Source organism: Thunnus thynnus, chromosome 18 (assembly GCF_963924715.1).
Source record: "Thunnus thynnus chromosome 18, fThuThy2.1, whole genome shotgun sequence".
Classification (NCBI taxonomy): Eukaryota; Metazoa; Chordata; class Actinopteri; order Scombriformes; family Scombridae; genus Thunnus; species Thunnus thynnus.
Genome location: NC_089534.1, coordinates 9,563,955 through 9,583,324, shown reverse-complemented (window position 1 = coordinate 9,583,324; position 19,370 = coordinate 9,563,955). Strand labels below are relative to the sequence as shown.

General features: G+C 41.6%; 1 protein-coding gene across 3 annotated transcripts in view; it reads right to left on the bottom strand.

Annotated features, from left to right (window-relative positions):
* Positions 1 to 19,370, bottom strand: part of ches1 (checkpoint suppressor 1) — a 56,185-nt gene that overhangs the window by 16,549 nt on the left and 20,266 nt on the right. For 2 of the 3 annotated variants that reach the window (XM_067573362.1, XM_067573363.1), the window contains exons 2-3: positions 13,986 to 14,585; positions 758 to 909 (exon numbers count right to left, since the gene is read on the bottom strand). In XM_067573362.1, the coding sequence (XP_067429463.1) occupies positions 758 to 909; positions 13,986 to 14,567 (734 nt within the window). In that variant the 5' untranslated portion in view covers positions 14,568 to 14,585. Of the gene's footprint in view, positions 1 to 757; positions 910 to 13,985; positions 14,586 to 15,706; positions 16,329 to 19,370 lie in introns of those variants that run through there. The other variant, XM_067573364.1, reaches the window with a different exon arrangement.

The window sequence follows — 19,370 nt, the reverse complement described above, 5'->3', positions numbered from 1 at the left end:
GATTAAACAGTGTGTTTATCTGCTCCAATGTACAACACAAATGTTAGCATGTTGGGCTAACTCGCTTACTACACACAGTAGCAACCTAGCATTATTTCCAAAAGCAAGGGGGCTTGCCGTTAGCTAAATTATTTTCTGGGGTTAGAGGTTATGTCAGGAAAAAAATACCTGTTCAGGACTGGAACATCCTCCCTGTAGATGGATGCTAGTTTAGAGAAGTTACAGCTGCTCTGTCCTGCTGTTTTTGTGGTTTTGTGGACATTTATCTTCAAGCAACTCCAGCCAAATGTATGTCAGACTACATAAAAAATAAGACCATTAAAGAATAAATCTGACTACTGCGTTGCTCGCCCAAGTACTTAATGCTTCTCTATAGTAAGCACCCAAACCCTTCAAGGATTATGTTAGAACAAATAACATTTCATAACTTTTTAAAATAATACTAGGGCTGAGGGATTTTGTTTTAAAACTAATCTGTTGGAAACATTTGGTGTTAGCTTACACTAGCTAGCTACAGCTGATTAAACGTACTAGCGAGAGTTAGCAGTCATTTCAGCTTGCTCTTGTTTACTTCTGGGTGAAATAAAGGACTCATTGTTTCAAAAATTACTATGATTCTCAAGCGGTTAATCTGCCACTGTTATCATTGTAAACTGCACATGCAAAATACTAGAACAGTGAGTTTGACAGCTCAGTGAAATCACATATTTCATATCAACTCATCAATCAATCAACCAATCAGCGAACATCACCTTACCTGTGGTGAAATGTCTGAGGCAGGGTAGGTGGGGAAGTGGAGGGGGTGGCCAGGCCGGGTGAGTAGGGATGGTACGGCGTCTTCTTCAGCGCCTGGATCAGGTTGTGCCTATACTCCGGGTCTATAGACCACAGAGAGCCTTTGCCTATGCTCTGAAAGAAAGAAAGAAAGAGGTAGAGAGTAAGGAAAGGGGGTGAGAGGGAACAGGGAGATAGATGACAGAGATGTTATTGGAAGCACTATCGGGCCCCTCAAAAGCACATCACAAACACGGCGCAGCACACTGACCTGAGCCAACAAAGTCCAAAGCCCAAACACAAGCTCAAAGTCCAGACCTTGTGCCGGATTCTTATTTACCAAACCACCTGTACACACAGCAATGCTGCATTCCCACTGAGAGAAAGACCTTGAGAAAAACCACATTCTGTGCATGTACTGGCTCAAACACTGATAGATTACTGGCTCCCTCCCCCTCCCAAAAAAAAAAAAAAAAAAAACATCAGCCACACAAACATTCCCATATTCCCAAGGCAGATAACACTCGGAGGAATGAGAATTAATACATCCTCAATGCCACCTCGCTCAATATTTTCCAATCCGCCTCTCCTCGGAAAAAAACATGAAGCTTTTTCTGATTAAGACACAGGGAAACTCTTTAACTTTTTCCACTCCAGAGGCGATGATGGTGTGTATTTTTAGATCAAAGCAGCCCTCCCTCTCCTCCCCCCCCCCCCCCCCTCACCTAATGAAGCTGTCGGCTCCCAATCTGAGTAAAACCAGCCTATAGATTATAGAGAGGGGAGGGATCTCGGATGGGCCGCCATGAAAATACATTCTCTGTCTCTCTATCTCTCTCTCAGCCTTCACCGCGCTTTCATCTGCCTTGTCATCTGAATGTGGCAAAATCTAGAGTTTGTGTATGGCAGAGACCGAGAATGGCAGGAAGAGAGAGAGAGACAGAGAGAGAAAGAGCACAAAGTAAATATAAAATTAAAGCCGTCCTGCCTCGTGTTCAGCTCACTTTGTAGTGCTCTGTGATATGATACAGGTACAGGCTACGGGGAGGGGAGATGTCATGGCTTCAGGCTTCAGATTTTTTTTGCAAATACCGCGAGGAATCTATTAGGAGGGAAATGTCAGATGTGCCACAGCTACGCTTGCGAGCATTAATTGGAAACAAATTCTTAAAAATTGAGGTGAATTTTGTATTAAAGTTGTCGGTAAATCCACACCTTACTGCTTCAACCACCCCCACCTGTAAATAAATAAATAAAAATAAAAAATTCAACAGTGTGTCCCCGTTCGCTCTGAACAGTGAGGTCTACGGACTGTAACTATTTTCTACCTAAAAGAAGAGTCCCTGTGAAAGTGACAAGGGACACTATTTCTGGGAAGACACATTTCTGTTTTTTTGCTAAATTATTTACAAGACAAGAAAGCAAAATTACTGCAATATTTAGCAGAAATGTTTTTTTTTGCTTTCCTATCACGTTAATCAACTTTGTGACCGATCAGATTTATTTTGCGACCTCTTGCAGGGTCCTGGGCCTCCTATTTATCAAACTTATGAGAAATACACTTAAGAATGCTCCATGTGGGTAAAACGAGAGATGTCCTCATACTTGCAGCAAGTATAGGGCTAAACTTTAAGTGATCACATGGTTGATCACATGTTCCAAGGAGGAATAGCCAATCAGAGACAAGGGTTAAACTTAATGTTATTTACGTGAAAACTTTAATATTTCCAGCAGCAACTGACACAATAAACAACAATCTATATATTTCTGATGTATAAATGTATAAATCGGCTGACATGGAATGTTTAAAAGATGAGATAACACCTCAAGACTCTAAAAAGCTTAATCAATTTAAGAGATTATTGGGAAATTGGGATCATTTGTAAGTTAAAAGAAATCTGTTAAATAGCTGTTTCTTAAGTTTGCCAGTGGGAATAAAAGTGACCCCCAGGTTGGGAACCACTTAAATACACTGAACCTTGTTAAAAGGGAGAGCTGTATTAAAGTTATTTAATGTATCACACTAATGACAGCAAACACTCACACAGTACCCACCAAGTTTTTTGCATGAACGTACTTGAAATATTATAAAGCCAGTAAATTACTGTCACTGCAGAGATATAAACATGGACATCTGACCTGCTGGAAAACTAATCTCTAACTTTTCCTAATTTATAAACTCCTTGATTGAAACTGTATCATTTCTAATGAGTGATGACCATGCAGAGCCTAAACTCATACTTTGTGTCTCCAGATCCCAGGACGTCCGGTGAATCAGTCGAAAACTGTGCTACAACTCACTACAGCATCTGACCTTGTAAGAATGCAAGAAGCTAATAGGATGTGTGTGCACTGTTGATTCGTGTCCCCCTTGTCTGGAGCTTTGCATTAGTATGTCAGTCGTGTTGTACACAGGCCATATGTGCCATGTTTTGCTGTATGTGTGTATGTGTGTGTGTGTGTGTGTGTGTGTGTGGGTGAGTGTGTATGCCGAGTTCCCTAGGGAGTGTGATATTACCCAGCGTGGTCTGCTCCTGGGAGTGCTTCTATTACTGCCAGCAACGCCTCTCCTGGAGAGCATGATATTACACACACATACACTCGCTCCCACAGAGGTGACCCCCACTGGGCCAAATTTCCCCTTGCACCTAGAGCCCGCCAGCCGTTTGTATATATATATATATATATATATATGTATGTGTGTGTGTGTGTGTATGTGTGCATGTGCTCCTACTGTCTGCCCGCTTGCCAGCCGATTAAATCAATGCTCTCTACACAATCTCTGTCTGCCGGGGCCCCTGCCTCTGCCAACCAGCCAGCCAATCAAAATGCTCAATCTGTAGACCCCCCCCCACCCCCGGTCGATAGGCCAATCACAGGGTGCAGCTCACAGGAAGGGTCTGTCACCTGGGTTATGGCGGTCGCCTTGGCAACAAGCATCATCTGGGTTTGGAAGCGAGAGAGGAGGTGAAATGGACTTTTCATTTTCTGACAAAAATTTGCAAAGTTGAGAAAAAAAAAAAGGCATCGTGTCTTCAAATCGACTATCATAAAAAGTATTTGAGGTCAGAGATGCGTTTTTTTTCTGTGAGTGTCAACTTTGATACAGTGTGACAGATTTTAAAAATAGGATACCTCCACAAAGGTGAATCTCAGAGTGTTATTGCAGGTGAAAGAGGACTGCACGGTTGTCACAGTCACCTGAAACCGTATTTCTGATCTACATTTATATTATTTCCTCTCTCCGTCCTTTGATCCCATCTGGTCTTACTCGTCTGAGATGTGAACTATTCTCTGGATGATGTGTTTATTTGTGCTTCATCTACTGTATGTGCTGGAAAAGAGTCACATTACTGTAGCGTTTGCAGCCAAAGAGCAGGATTACACAACAAATAATCCACAACTCGAAACATTAACCCCCACTTTAAGGAATATCTCATAAAGTACGAGAGTAAAACTGACTAGGAATTTAGAATTTCTGGTTTAAGCAATATTAACCTTAAATGAAATGGATTTAATGACGTGTCTCTGTCACTACAGTAGTTAGTGGTAATTTTGTTAATGAAAGCAGCAGTTTTTACACACTTCTCTGCTATAAAGCAGCAGAATACTGAGAAATGTACAGGTAGTTTCATGATTAAGAATACATACATACGGCAACTTGCCTGGGACATGTCATAGTGTGAGTAAAAGACAAAAGGGGAAGAAAGAGGAGACAAAAGCGGGGGGAGAGAGAGAGAGAGAGAGAGAGAGAGAGAGAGAGAGATGATTGTGTGTTGCCAACATCTGTTTCCTGTGTTATATAAGCTGTGGGGGCTGGTCTCCCTTGGAAATAGGAGATATTAAAAAGTCCTGCTGCCACTGACCCTGCTAGTAATACTATACTACTGCTACTGCATTCCTGACTGCACTATTATCTTTTCACATATACATTAACCGTTAATACTAGTAGGCTACCAGCGTATTATACAAAACACCACAGATGTATAACATGACTAAATATCATGACTAAAAATCCACCAAGATGGTTCACTTCATTTTAGACGATTAAATCCACAAAAATATACAAAAGGAAAGAGTAAGAATACTAAATTGTTAATACTAACCAATTTATCGTTAAACACTTTGGGAAATATGCATATTCACTTTCCTGCCAAGAGTTAGCTAAGAAGATTGATACCAATCTCATGTCTGTACTTTCAATATGATGCAACAGCCAGCAGCTGGTTAGCTTAGCTTACTTAGCTTAGCATAAAAACTGCTAGCCTCATCTGTCCAAAAGCTAAAAAAAAATGCCTACTAGCACCTCTAATGCTCACTTATTAACCTTTTTTACAAACAAAATAAACAAACAACATATAACATGTTAATTGGTAAGTTTTAGAGGTACTGCTATGGATCTTTTTTTCTCCTTTCAACAAAGCAAGGCTAGCTGTTTCCACTATTTATGCAAAGCTAAGCTAACAGCTACTGGCTTTAGCTGGCTTGAGATCATCAGATATTCAGATATTTCTTTAAGACTGGTGACATTATTGTCAACAAATCCCATGAAAAGATCAAACCAGACAATGACATGTTCTTAATGACAAGTACTGCCTGTGTAGCAAAAGCCTAGCAAAAAACACAGCCACTGTAGTCAGTCCCACATACACCGTCCAGCTGCTGGAAACACTCACTAGAGCACCACTTAACCAGGAAAAGTCTCATTGAGATTAAAAATCTCTTTTACAAGAGCGTCATGGCCAAGACAGGCAGCAGCACAATTAACGGGGCTGCAGACATAAAAACAAACATATAGCAATTTACAATGAAAATAAAGAATACATTACAGACTCATAAAATATTAAACAATATTCATCAGTATTCGTTGCAAGTCATCAACATCAGGGATCAAACAGGGGCAATATGAATCAGTCAAAACATCTACAGCCAGATGTGCCTGCCTCCAAGACATTTAGAATTACTTTAAATGCATCCAGTGAGACCAGCTCCTGAAGATTCAGGTAATTTTGCAACTGATTCAAAGCAGAGGGAGCAGAATACTTAAACGACCTTTTTCCAAATTCAGTACAGGCTTTAGGGACAGATAGTAGGAATAAGTCCTGGGAGCGAAGACAGTGACTTCTCATACTTTCCTGAAGGATGTAAATCTGTAGGTAGGATGGAAGCAGACCAAGAATGGCCTTATAAATAAGAATATACCAATGGTTAAGTCTATGGGTGGACAAGGCAGACCATCCAACTCAAGCATAGTAGACAGTTTCCAGTGCGTGTAGGCATTGCAAAGATGAATGCATGTATATAACATTGCCAAAGTCCAGCACAGACATAAAGGTGGCAGCAACAAGTCTTCTTTTGGCCTCAAAGGAAAAGCAAGACTTATTTCGAAAATAAAAACCCAATTTCAACTTCAGTTTTCTCACCAGTTGCTGAATGTGAGGCTTAAAAGAGAGACGATCATCTATTATGATTCCTAGATATTTGAATTGAGACACAGACTCGATCTCAAAGCCTTGAAAAGTAGTGATAGATGGAGGGGTCAGTGGCTTTGATTTTAAGATATGAAAACATCATGAGTTCCATTGCTAAAATAGATGCCAGTGAATGTGTCATTTACTTCTTTACTTCTACTGCTAAAAACTACAATAACCAGCTGTTTTAGAAAATAACTGAGCCTTTTTAAAAAATTAAACTAAACTTGTGACCTGATTCTAAAGATTTACATCTGTAGTATAAAAGAATAGGCTTGTAGTTGCGAACCACAGACAGTGTAGTTAAAGGTAAAATATGTTCCATCTCATTAATGACACCTGTGGCCGTTAAAAGTGAGCCGCAGTCAGCAGCTGCTTGCTCGCGCATGTGCTCGCACTTCGTCAGTGCGAGTGAGCCGCGGCGCTAACATTAGCCTGCTAAAACCACAATATCACAATAGATTTCACATGCTTTGCAGTAATGTTAGCTTAAAGCCGACTCGGGGTTGGACTTTAGCGGACTCCATCTCTTAGCTAACGTTAGCTAATGTTGATGAAAGTCGGTGAAGGTCTCATTTTATTATTTCTTCACATCCTGTTAATTCTTACATAATTCTTACATATTGCGCCTTTAACTCAGACAACACTGAGAGACAGACCAACACATTGTTGGTTTGAGTCTTTTTTTATATGATTTTTAATTTACCTCAGTACTCTGAACAGCTTTTAAAATGCAGCTATGTACCGTGTATTTACACCACGAAAACTACTGCTTTAAATAGCTGAATCATTATTAACAATGACCATTTACTGTAGAGGCTCATTTTAACCTTTCATATTGGCTCTTATGAAAGGGGAAAGTACATTTTGTTTTCACCTTAGTAACCAGATGAGATAAGAAAAAAACAAAAACAACTTTTGATGCACTGAGAGCACGGAGCTGCAAACACTAACCATCCAACTGCCACTCTGTGCAGAGAAACACGCAAGGCATCAGCGTAAGAGGCTTTGTTCTGTACATTTTTATGTGCAATATGACTTAACCTATAGAATCAATCTAAAGTATTATGACTGAATACAATTGTATGATGGATGTCCACAGTTGGGAGTAAAAGCATTAACCCAGGCTGTGTTTAAGCCTGATTAACCCACTGTGATACAAGGATCCATCATTACTTACTGTGCATATACTTTACAGATAAACAGAGGATTAATAATATAGCATGCTGTAGAACTAGTACAGCGTGGACCAGATACATATCTGAACAACCATTAAGATATTTTGTACAGTTGAAGAAAAACAATATGAGGTCTGTGGTTCAGAAATGAAGCAGAAGCTTTTTTTTTTTTTATGCGCATGAAGTGACAAGAATTACAGGAGAGGAAGCAAATGTTCTAACAGTGAGAGAAAAGAGGCAGAGCAAGGGGAAAGAAGACGAAAGGGGGTTATTTTTTTCTTTTTGCTTGAAACAGGCCATTTCTGTATTTATTGAGGGCCGTTTGACAACAAAGAGACAACAGGACAATGGGGTCCTCTTGGGTGTTAAAGTTAATGTTGGTTAGAGAAAAAGCTTTTTTGTTTGTCAGTACATCAAAAAAAACTGAGCAGAGTAATATGTGGAAATTTCTCCTACAGGTGTTATTAATTGAGTTTTCTTCCACAAGTACCAAACCTGTTTTCCATGTGGTTTTAATTTAGTCCGAAGTTTGCCCCAGTTTGTGCTTCTCGTGTAGTCCTCCATTTTTATATTTGAGACTTTTGCATTGGTGATGACATTAAAGTCAAAGATAAGGACTGCTGTTTTCCTCAAAGATAAATACAGAGAAAACTTGCTGACACTTACTGATGTTTTGAAGACCAGATTCAAGATTCCCCGAAGACGCTTCTAACCTGCTCGTATAAAAAATATTCTGTCCGGTTGACAGTAAATTTTTTATTGATTTTACAATGTGCAACTGTTCCTTCAACCTAACAGAGGCTTATATTTGTGACTAATGCAAACGTCTCAAATGTAAAAACACTGTATCCAATGTCTGCATCTCCCAAAACACCTTCTGTAAAATCTCAGAACCCATCGGCTATCCAACGACGATATACCCTCAGGGGGGCGATGGACAATGTTTCAAGATTGTTTCACAAGTAGCCAGTTTACACTCAGTTAACTGTTTAAAACCAAACATTGATACTTTTTGTAGGTGTTTTAGGTCCAGACGACATTTCAGCTAATGCATTCTGCATTCATATGCACATATCTGTTTATTACCTGAGATTACCTACTGTATGATATGCTGTCACTTGGCAGTTAATCTCATTAAGGTCATTTGGGTTTTAGCTCCTTGGCTTGTTATGGTGGCATCAATTTCATACCTGTGAAAGTTCTACATGAGTAGGGGTGGCGCCATATTGTATTGTTCACGATAATATCAGTATAAATTTTAATATGATACAAAAAAAATCATATTGTGATAATGGCAATATTCTGACTTGTTGATCCAATGACATAATACCATTATGCACTGCAACAACAACAAGCATGGCTGAAAGTGAAAGTCACATCGCTAGTGGCTCAACGAGTGAGTTCCAAAAAGAGGAGTGACTTCAGTGGTGTGGAAGTGGTTTGGTTACAAAACACCAGATGTACAACAAACCACCGTAATATGTAAGAAGTGCAAGAAGACTGTAACAACAAAAAAGGGGGCAATACAACAAACTTATTTCACCACCTCAAGCAGAGGCACCCGGTTGAGTATGAGGGGAGCCAAGAATCCCGCGAGGAGCATTTTGTCATATCGTCAAGAATATTGTTATTGCAGAAATACCCTGAAATATCATAATATTATTCTAGGGACCTATCACTCACTCCTATCACCAAGTATTGGTGTTTCAGATGTTTAAACTGCTTCCCCAAGGCTACACTAAAAAACTGGTATTTGGCAACAAGGCTTGTCACCATACTTATGACTCACAATGCCAGAAACAAACACACAAGTTTTAAACAATATTTTTTTTTAAAAAAAAGATAACAAAAACAAAGCCGATAAAGCAGCATTATTTGATTTTTTTGGCCCACTTGAGGACAGCGAACAAGCTGTTAACACAACATTGACATATTATCACCTTATAAAGCTGTCATAGTGAACATGTTAGCCAATGACACCCAAGAGACACGGAGCAACGTCTGGGCACCTGATGAATGATAACACTATGACCAACACTATGACAGTATGTTAGCCATTAACTCTTGTCTGTTAGTCGTTTCATAGCAAGTTCAATGGGCGAGTAGCGTTCTCTGGAAACAGCTACATGCTGCAGCTAAGAGTTAACCAAAACGGTAAAGTTGCAGCCCCTAAAACCAAAGCATTGAGCTGAAAGACACTTTGTAAATATAAAAATATTGTGCAGCTTTAAAAGAAATGTTCAAAAAAAGAGAACCCAAAGTATTTCCTCATTGTTGCTGTTTATTAGTTTCATTGTGTCACCCACGAAGGAACGCATGTCTTCTGTTAGACTCACTTAACAAATTGGGTCTGTTGGAAAAATTGTTTAAGGACAAAATTACACCGATAATAAAAACCCACCGTGACAAGTTGAATTTTTTTGTCCACGTTTATTTCTTTTTTTTTTTGATCCCAGTTTCCGTCTGAGTTTAATTGTGGATTCATTGTTGACTCGCATACAAGTGTCTTTTTATGTTCTGCGCCCGAGGACCCCCCCTTGAAAACGAGATGGTGCGTCTCAAGGGGTTTATCTTCTAATTAAATTTTGAAATAAAATACTTTTAAACTACAAATACCCTGCATCTAAAGAAAATGCAATCAAGAAAAAAAATCATTAATTTGTTTGTGATTTGAAAGAAAACAGCCGCAGCAGCAGCAGCAACAACAACAACAACACGCCGGTAACTTTAAGAAACACCTGAGGCGGACAGATCTCGGCTCACTCCAGATGCTACAGTTCATAATGCTCCCGAGTTAAAACATAAAAGAATCAAGGACGCTTCTCATCTGAACGGGGCAAGGTTACGTTAGAGGTGACACACTTAAGTGCAACACCGAGAGACTTCATAGTGAGTCTTAGATTACAAAACTGCCTGTTCTCTCTGTGGTGATTTCATAAGAGGCTTTGAGAGATATATCACTGTGAGTGTGTGTGTGTGTGTGTGTGTGTAAGTGTTTCTGTGTGTGTATGTATTGCGCTGTTACAACACTGATCTTCAGCACTGATCCAGAAGTCTGAGGGCAACAACACTTGTCATTAAGGCATGTCATTCTGCACAGTGAAGAATCCTGTTTGTAAACAAAGCCATGGCAACCGTAGGACTCACACTCTCTCACGCTCTCTCACGCAAGCTTGCACTCCCACACGCAAAACTGACACGACACACAAATATACACACACACACACACACACACACACACACAGGGAGCAGCAAGCTTATTCTAAACTGGTCCCCATCTTGTCATCTGCCTGGATATGACCCAGAAATACAGTCACTGGAACAAATAGGCCACTGTCATATTAATCTCCACCTCTGTAAATTGATGGAAATATGATTTGGTGCGTTCACAGTAAGCCATGTCTCCCCGCTTCCCTCTTTCTCTGCGTCTGTATCTCTCACAACGATAACTTGACCTCCCCTTAACCAAATCCTTCGTTTTTTTTTTTTCTTCCTCTGCGGAGCGATCAGCGAGTAAAATATAATGCAACATAAAGAAAAAATATCTTAGACCCTGTAATTGCATGCTCAATTCAAAAAAAGGCATAAACAGGTAAAGGAAAAAGAAAAGCAGGGAGGAAAAAAAAAGAGTATTCACATGCAGATATTCTCAGTGAAAAGCTTTGAATGGCGGAGTCTGACTGAAATTACAGAGATTCTGTAATTGCAGCTTCAGATAAAGCACAGCACTTGGCAGGTAGAGTAGGAGTCTGCAGAGATGTGCCCTCATTTCTACACCGGCACGGTGCTCACGCGTTTGTGTGTGTGAGTCCTTTTAAGCATTCATGCATGCTTGTGAGTGTACATATGTGTGTGTGTGTGTGTGCGCGCTTGTTTGTTTGTGTGTCAGACATGCCCTGTGTGTTTTTGGAATTGTGTGTGTGTGTGTGTGTGTGTGCGTGTGAGAGAGAGAGAGGGGAATAGGTTTGAAGGGTTAATTAGCGTGCTGTCTTAAATGGTGTGCAGTGACAGGAAGACAAGACAGGCTGTCCTTGCCAAAATCACCTCTACACATGCTGCTACGCACGCACACACACACACACACACACACACACACAAACACATGCAAGCACATATGTGCATATAACACAAGATGAGGACATACACTCCTTCTCCCCCACTCAGCACCTCAGTGCCCGTCTGAAGCTCATACACACACACACACACACACACACACACACACACACACACACACACACACACACACACACACACACAGACACACGCCTAAGTCAGTAAAGCCAAATCAGTTTTCCCGTTGCTACAGCAACAGCATACTTTTATGTCAACTGCAACCTAGTTACTATGGAGATATGTATACAAGAGAAACTCTGTGCCGTTGTAGTCAAGGGCCAGATGACAGCATAGCATGAGGGCGTGTGCATGAACACACACACACACACACACACACACACACACACACACACACACACACACACGCACCACGTCCTCTCTTCATCCTTCATCCATTTTGTTCTTTAACACACACACACACACACACACACACACACACACACATTCAGACACAGACACACACATACACAGCTCACTCAAAAGAAGAGTTCAGGTTCATTTGCTGGTCAAGGAAAGCATAAAGAGCTCCCATATCCTCCAGTATAATCTCAATCAGCTAAACACGCAAAGCCAGCATTGATCCTAGCTGTTTGTCCCCCACCCCCCAACACCCTCGGGCGAGATGAAATCTAAAGTCTGATGGCATCTGTGTTATTAAATCCTCCAGTATTAATTTAGCACTAATTGAGTGAGGGATTCATTCCCCGTTTACCCCGAGTCTTTAATGGAGTAAAATCTGGATGGGAAAGCCAGTATAAAAGACTGTATCAAGACTTAAATCAAAAGCGAAATGCTGTTCCCACTGGGGAAGCGCAGAACGTCAGAGTGAAAGAGAACTATGAAAGCAGAGATCATCAACTATTGATAAGGCCGAATCTGGTACAGCTGTAGACAAAATACAGAATATGTTTGACTTCAAGTTGGATATGCCTGCAAACCGCTGATAACTGTCTGGGTGTGAAATAAGTTATAACCACACATGATAGAGCGAATAATGGGGCCCGTATTTACCATGTGGCTGCAGTATTATTACGCCATATAAGTATTCTGAATATGATTGATGAAAAATCATTAAAAATTGTTTACACTGGGGCTGGTCTAGGGTGTCACTCCTCCATTCGAAAGGGGGCATACACAAAACTTTTTTTAATTAAAAATTACACCAGAATAACACTACTTTTTCATTCCATTGACAGCGCAACATAGTAGATAAATGTACACACTCAGAATATAGACACTCAAAAATGGCAGAGGGTAAATATAATGTCTGTAGTGGCATATAACTAATGTTTTCAATCACACCGAAGAATAGATAACTTCTACTTCTAAATTATAGAATCATATAAATAAGTTCACCACTCTCGACGTGGCCTAAATACGTCAATGACAAATATTTTACTACAACTTCAGAGTTCATCTGTGCATAGAAAAACAGATCAATAAGCTCAGATAATACGCTTCATTACTGGAATATTTAAAATTGCCTAATAATCATTATCAAAATATTTTAAAAAAAGCTTGAACTGTAGTTTGAAAAGTAGTAAAAATAGCGACGACTGCTTTAGTCTCCGCTTTGGCTACTGAGGTAATGTTAGCTAACGTAATCTCATATACTGACAGAACAAACCTGAATATTACAGAAGAACTAAAATGATCTTAAAATATTGCTGTAATGTTCTTAAATGTATAACTGAGGTATTCCGACTATTAGTTCACAGGTGCGTCATGTCGGTCGGTGTTTGCGACTGCGATGTAGCCTGAATGTACGCGCCTGGAAACCGATCGACAGTTTACACCAGGTCAGGTTTATCTTCTCTTCACTCTGCAGGTCTTTTTGTTTGATGGCAAAAAGATACACTTGCTATCTTTTAAAATTCTAAAATGATACAGAGTGACCTTTTTTTTTTTTACATGACAATCCATCTTTGGCTGAGTGTACAGGCATCACAATACATATTTATCAGATAACAAGCAAACTATTTGACTTTGTACTTTGGCTAAATCACGAAATTAACATTAAGTGACTATAATAGCTGATAAAATCTGAAAATGTGATGCCTGCTAACAGTATTCATTCTGCCCTTGATTTTAAGGGAACATTAAGGACATAAGCTAAATGTAAAAATGCAAATGTTAAACCTAATGTTTAACATTGGCTGCTTAGGTTAATACATGTATTAACCTAAGCAGCCATAAGAGAACTTATATAAAATAAAATGCTGCCTATAATGAGTTCCTTTCCTCATTTCCTGAATAGATCAGTAAACATTATTAATCAAGAATAAGTAAAGGAGCCGAAGAACAGTGAAGAAGAATCACACCATATTTTCAATGTCAACTTTCAAAAACAATGTAGACACTGCATACAATACTCAAAAAGTGTTTGATACACAGCTGACAAGCTTGAAGGAAAGTCATTATTATCCAACACAACTGCTAATGTCTTTACCTGACTCCGGTCTTTATCCACCTTCTTGAAGCACTTGTTAAGCGACAGATTGTGGCGCACTGAGTTCTTCCAGCCCGTGGGGGCGCTTGCAAAGTAAGGGAAGTGCTCGAGAATCCATCCGTAGATATCCTTCACCGGCAGCCGTTTGTTTGGCGCGTCCTCGATGGCCATAAAGATCAGGCAGCTGAAGGAGTACGGTGGTTTTCTGTTGGCACCCGCCGCCAAGTCGTACGCTGAGTGTGCATCGCCGAGCAGGGGGTCGTCCGGGGATGGTGACGAGGAGGAGGGCGAGCGGGGGTGCTGACCGTCGGGGTCCTGTAGGGGGGAGACGCTACGCAGCCCTGAGTGGCTGAAGCTGTTAAGGAGGTCTGTGCTCTCGTGGAGCCAGGAGAGGCTGGTGAGCTCCTCGTCCTCGGCCTTGGAGAAAGAGGCGGAAAGGGACAGGGAGAGGTCAGCCGCCTCGGCTTCGGATGCTGCCGTGGCGGCGTCCCCCTGCCGGTACGGCGGGCTCATGCCCTGCGAGGCACTGGCTCCACTACTGGGGCTCTGGGCCTTCTTACTGGGGGGCATGGTGGGTCCCATCCAGCCCAGGGCTCACTCCTGGAGAGGGAGACAGCAGAGAGGGAGGAGAGAGAGCGCCAGGAGGAAGGGGGAGGACAAGAAGGGGAAGGAGAGGATAAAAGGAAAAGCAGAGAAAAGAAACGAGGTCAGCTTATGAAATTCAGTTGGCTTCTCACATGAAGCCTTCATTTTTGTTAAAGGCCAAAGGGTGGAGACATGCAACAAGATTTTGACCACATTCCCAATTAGGCTGTGTTAGATCTGAGGGGAAAAGTATACATCATCATTTTTCTCTGAGGCTTTCTATCCAATTCTGACTGGGATGGCAAATTTAGTGCTTCGTTGGTTGAGGAAATCTTGCCTTGTATAACTACCCTCTAATTACCAGCGTACCAGGAAAGTATTGACATTACATGAGGTTGCTGTCATAACACATGAATATTGTTAAAGGTCTAATAGTTGCAGGGTCACAGCAGCTATGCCGGTGCTTTAAAATCTCTTCAGCGGGGTAGAATTTAATCATCAAGGTTGGAACAATGGATGAGTGCAGGAAAAAAACTTCAACTCCTGGATTCACAGCATCACCATAGTCAGTTTCTCTGCAGGATATCTATCACCACAGATGTCCACGATTGGGACATTTGCCAAGAAAAGAAAAGAAACAAATTAGAGTGAGTTCAAACCATCCCAATCCTAATCAGACCATTATTCTACTAACATAAGAGCAATGCTGTGCTCGTTAGACAGAGGCAGAGTGTGGTAATTGAAGGGGAGCGGGCTTGAGTATCACACCACAATCAGAAGGCTCACAACCGGGCCTTTGATTGTCCTCTAGCACAGACAGCTGTGGGAAGGACCTAGCCAGTAGCTACAGCAAAATGTAATCTGCCCCACTCACCCTGTGAACATGTTTCAGAGTCTGGACACACACATACACACACATGCACACGTGCTCACACGCAAACACACACATACACGAGAGAAAACATGAACTTGAAATTTGCATGCACACACACACACACACACGATTTCTAGGCAAAGAAGCGCACACATAAACAAACACTGGTACGAAAACGTGGCGAAACTAAAAGCATGCACACATATATATGAAAACACACACACACACACACACACACACACACACACACACACACACACACCAGAGAGCAGTGCCATTAGGACATGGGGATTAAGTCCAGATATGTTCTGGCTGGCCCCTGTGTTGTGCGATCGCTCTCTAATCCAAGGTGATCATCGGCCGATCTGTCCCCTCACTCTGCGTGATTGACTGACAGCTGTCACCCATGGCAACCCGCTGTGCCGTGACAACTGTCAGTTCGCTACAGCTCCGGCCGCCGTGTCACCATGGCAACAGAGCAAAACAACTCCTCTCTGGTTCTACCGCTTTTCTCTCTCTCTCTCTTTTTTTTTTTTCTCCTTCCCCCTCGCTCCTCTGTGTCTGTCGCTCTTCCACATATCTCCCCGTCTCCCTTTTTTTTTTTTTTTCCACTTTACCAGCGCCGATAACTCTGCTTAACAGTGTTGATAGGCTGTAGTGGAAGGACTGAGCTAAATATAGAATTGTGATGTATAGCTGCTGCGCTGTTGCTCCACGTATAGTCAGCCAGCCTATAGTCACCCCGCTGCTCCATCCGACTCTCTCCGCGGCGGAGGGGAAAACGCTCGGCGGAGCCTGGGTGTCTTTGATCTCCTCTCTCCTCTCTTTTCACTTCTCACGCTTTCTGACAGCACGCACGCTCATTCAACAAGCTGTACCTGTCTGAGGTACAGCGTTGTTGCACCAATATTGACATTGAGCATAATGAATTCAAATTGCCCCGGTGACGATAATGCCGTAGCTGAAAATAGTGAGCGCATAATCAAAGGGATGGGCGAGGTGGAAAGGGTGTTTGACAAGCTTTTCAAGGTGTGTGTGTGTGTGTGTGTGTGTGTATTTATGCATGTGTTTGACAGGTGTGTGTTTGTCTTGGGAAGGAAGTAAGGGCATTGTAGTGACATTGTTCCTGGTAGGAGTCCACTGGAATGCAGTGATGGCTCTGAAGCTCTCTTTCTCTCCATCTCCTCTTCCTCCTCCTTGTTATGTTGCCATAGCGGCAAGGGGGCCATGAAACATTACGGCTGACAGTAAAGTCATCTCATTTTACTGTTGCTATGACAACAAACTCCTCACTGTTGGTTGGGGCCAGCGCGAGCTGCCGCCCAAGCCTCGTGCCTGAGTGTGTGTGTGTGTATATGTGTATAAGTGGATGCATGTGTGTGTGTACATTTATGTGTGTGTGTGTGTGTGTGTGTGTGTGTGCCACCATGTTTCCCATGGGCTCTCATAAAGCTTAACACACTTGCTCAGCTTTAAACAAACTTTCATGCAACTTCTACAGCAAGCCCCCTCAGGACCAACTGCTAAAGGACAAAGGCAGATATCGCTCCAGTTCAGACTAAATGATGCCTGCTGTGTGTGTGTGTGTGTGTGTGTGTGTGTGTGTGAATGCGTTCGAGTGTGTGTGAAAAGCATCCTCACATTTGTTTGACAGATGGGACTGTGCTATTCTCTCTGTCTTCTTCATTCTCTGGATCTCTTTTGTGTTTGCATGCTTTGTTTTGATTTGTGTTCGTCTCTGTTTGGCATGTCCACATTTGGCTTAGCTTGTGCATGTGTTTTTTTCCCCCTGCGTTTGTGTGTGTGTGTATGTGTGTGTGTGTGTGTGCATCAGACTGTAAGTGCGCTCTCTCTGACTATCTGTCTATAAGTAAACTTTCCATGTTAATTGTCTGCGCATACCGATGCAGCTGTGATCTGTAAGGTGTGTTTCTGTTCTCACCGTGAGCCTGGCGCCACGCCAGTCCTGTTTGCACTCTCTAATCTGAGAACACGGACCCTTAAACGACACCATTCAAATAGAATAAATGGTTTTCTCAGTTTGAAAACACCACTCTTGAACAACTGGTGGTTGGTGGTACACTTAAGTCAGACTATTACTATTATTATGCTGCGATGAATATAGATTCCATAAGAGGTAACGAAGGCTGAAAATGACTGTGGCAACTGTGTTGAACTTCCTCAGACTCTGCAAATCGGAATAAACCCTCTAAGTAGTCTTTCTGACAAAAAAATACAATCTTCAACAACTTTTATAATCACTTCATTTCATTTAACAAAACAATAGCGACTTAAGGGCCACTTACAAGCCTTTTTCTGAAGCTTTCAACCATATAACATGGCCTTCATGAGCGGGTGGAGTTCGCTCAGTCGTCATGGGGATGGATATGTTGTCAAGTGATGGTTTTATCCATAGCACATAGGGTTGGCTTAAAAGTTAACTTTTAGCCACAAGCCATGAGCTTAACTTAACAACTGAGCAAACTCCATCTGCTGATAAAGACGACGTGACTGAGTTGAAAGTCCCAAAAAAAGCTAGTAAGAGGCTCTTGAGTTGGGATTGTTTTGTCAAATTAGTATTTTCAATGTCAACAATGAGCTCTTATGTCTAATTGTTTTTTTTGATGGAGCTCTTGTGGCTTCATAAATTTAGAAATTAATGGAAAAATAAAAAGCAAAATTAATAAATAACCATCAGTTGGAGCCTAAATGGCATCCAGAACCCAAAAATGTCCTTCCTATCTCCTCTAAGGTTCTGGATTCTTCCTAAAATTTGTGGCCCAGTTTCCACCCCAGTCTTCTAAAAAAAGTAAACTAGAAATCTAAATCTGAGCTAAATTGTTTTGGAGCAGTTATGTTTTTTTGCCAGGGATTGGTTGTCACCGGATGTCTGACAAGATATTGACAAACCCGAAAGGTCCTCACCCTCAGCCTCAGCCGTATCGAGCCTCACCTATAACAACGGTGCGCCATTAAAAGCAAAACATTTTAAAAATCAATAACCTCTGTTGTTGCTGTCTCGTCTAATAATAAAATATAATAAAAGGGGGGGTGAGACACTGTGCTTTTTTAAATTTAAGAGCTAGGAGTGCACCAATTGACACGATCGCTGATAAGAAGTTTTAATAGACGCTCTTTTGGCAATCAACCATTAAATTTCAATGAGATGAGGATTTTGATTTTGATGTTTTAAAGATGACCAAAAAAAAAGCAAAAAAGAGAAACCAGCAAATGTGCTCATTTTGAAGAATGTTATTGACCTTGATGCAATCCTGCTGACCTCAGCTCAGCTCGCAGCCCCTCTGAAGTCTTTATAACCGGAGGCAGAGGCCACCAGTGTTTACACCGAGGGGAGAAGGTTAACAAACTCCTCTGAGAGCTGAGAGAGAGGGTGTAGACTAATTCCTATGCTCTAATTGACAGCGTAATCATCTTACACTGCATTCATGCTCTCTCCGATACTAGTCTAAATCACATGCCACATTTACGTAATCCTCAGAAGATCTCCATTCCCTGCTGGCAGCTTTTTTCTGTCTGACTCGCGAGCGCTTTGTGTGCCGACGCCAGAAGAAACATTTCAATAATGTACTTCATTTCATTGTCTTGAGCTGGAGTCTGGATCCTGCCTGCTGCAATATTAGCCAAACTGACTCTCAGTGAAAGTTACAGAAGCCCCAAAACCACATCAATGCAGGAATATTAAAATAAAACCAAGATGGGCTTATGACATGCTGTCAGCAGCACATTTATGGGGCCTCTGCGGACTGACGCGACTATTAAAACTTTGTCAGTTTGATCGCGGCTCATGACATATGTTGCATGTCACATCCTCCTGCTCCTCGCTTTTCCTGTCAGTCTTCACTACGCAGCCCAATAAAACCAGTGCCATGAAAATAATCCCCCCCCCCCCCCCCCCCCTCCCCCCC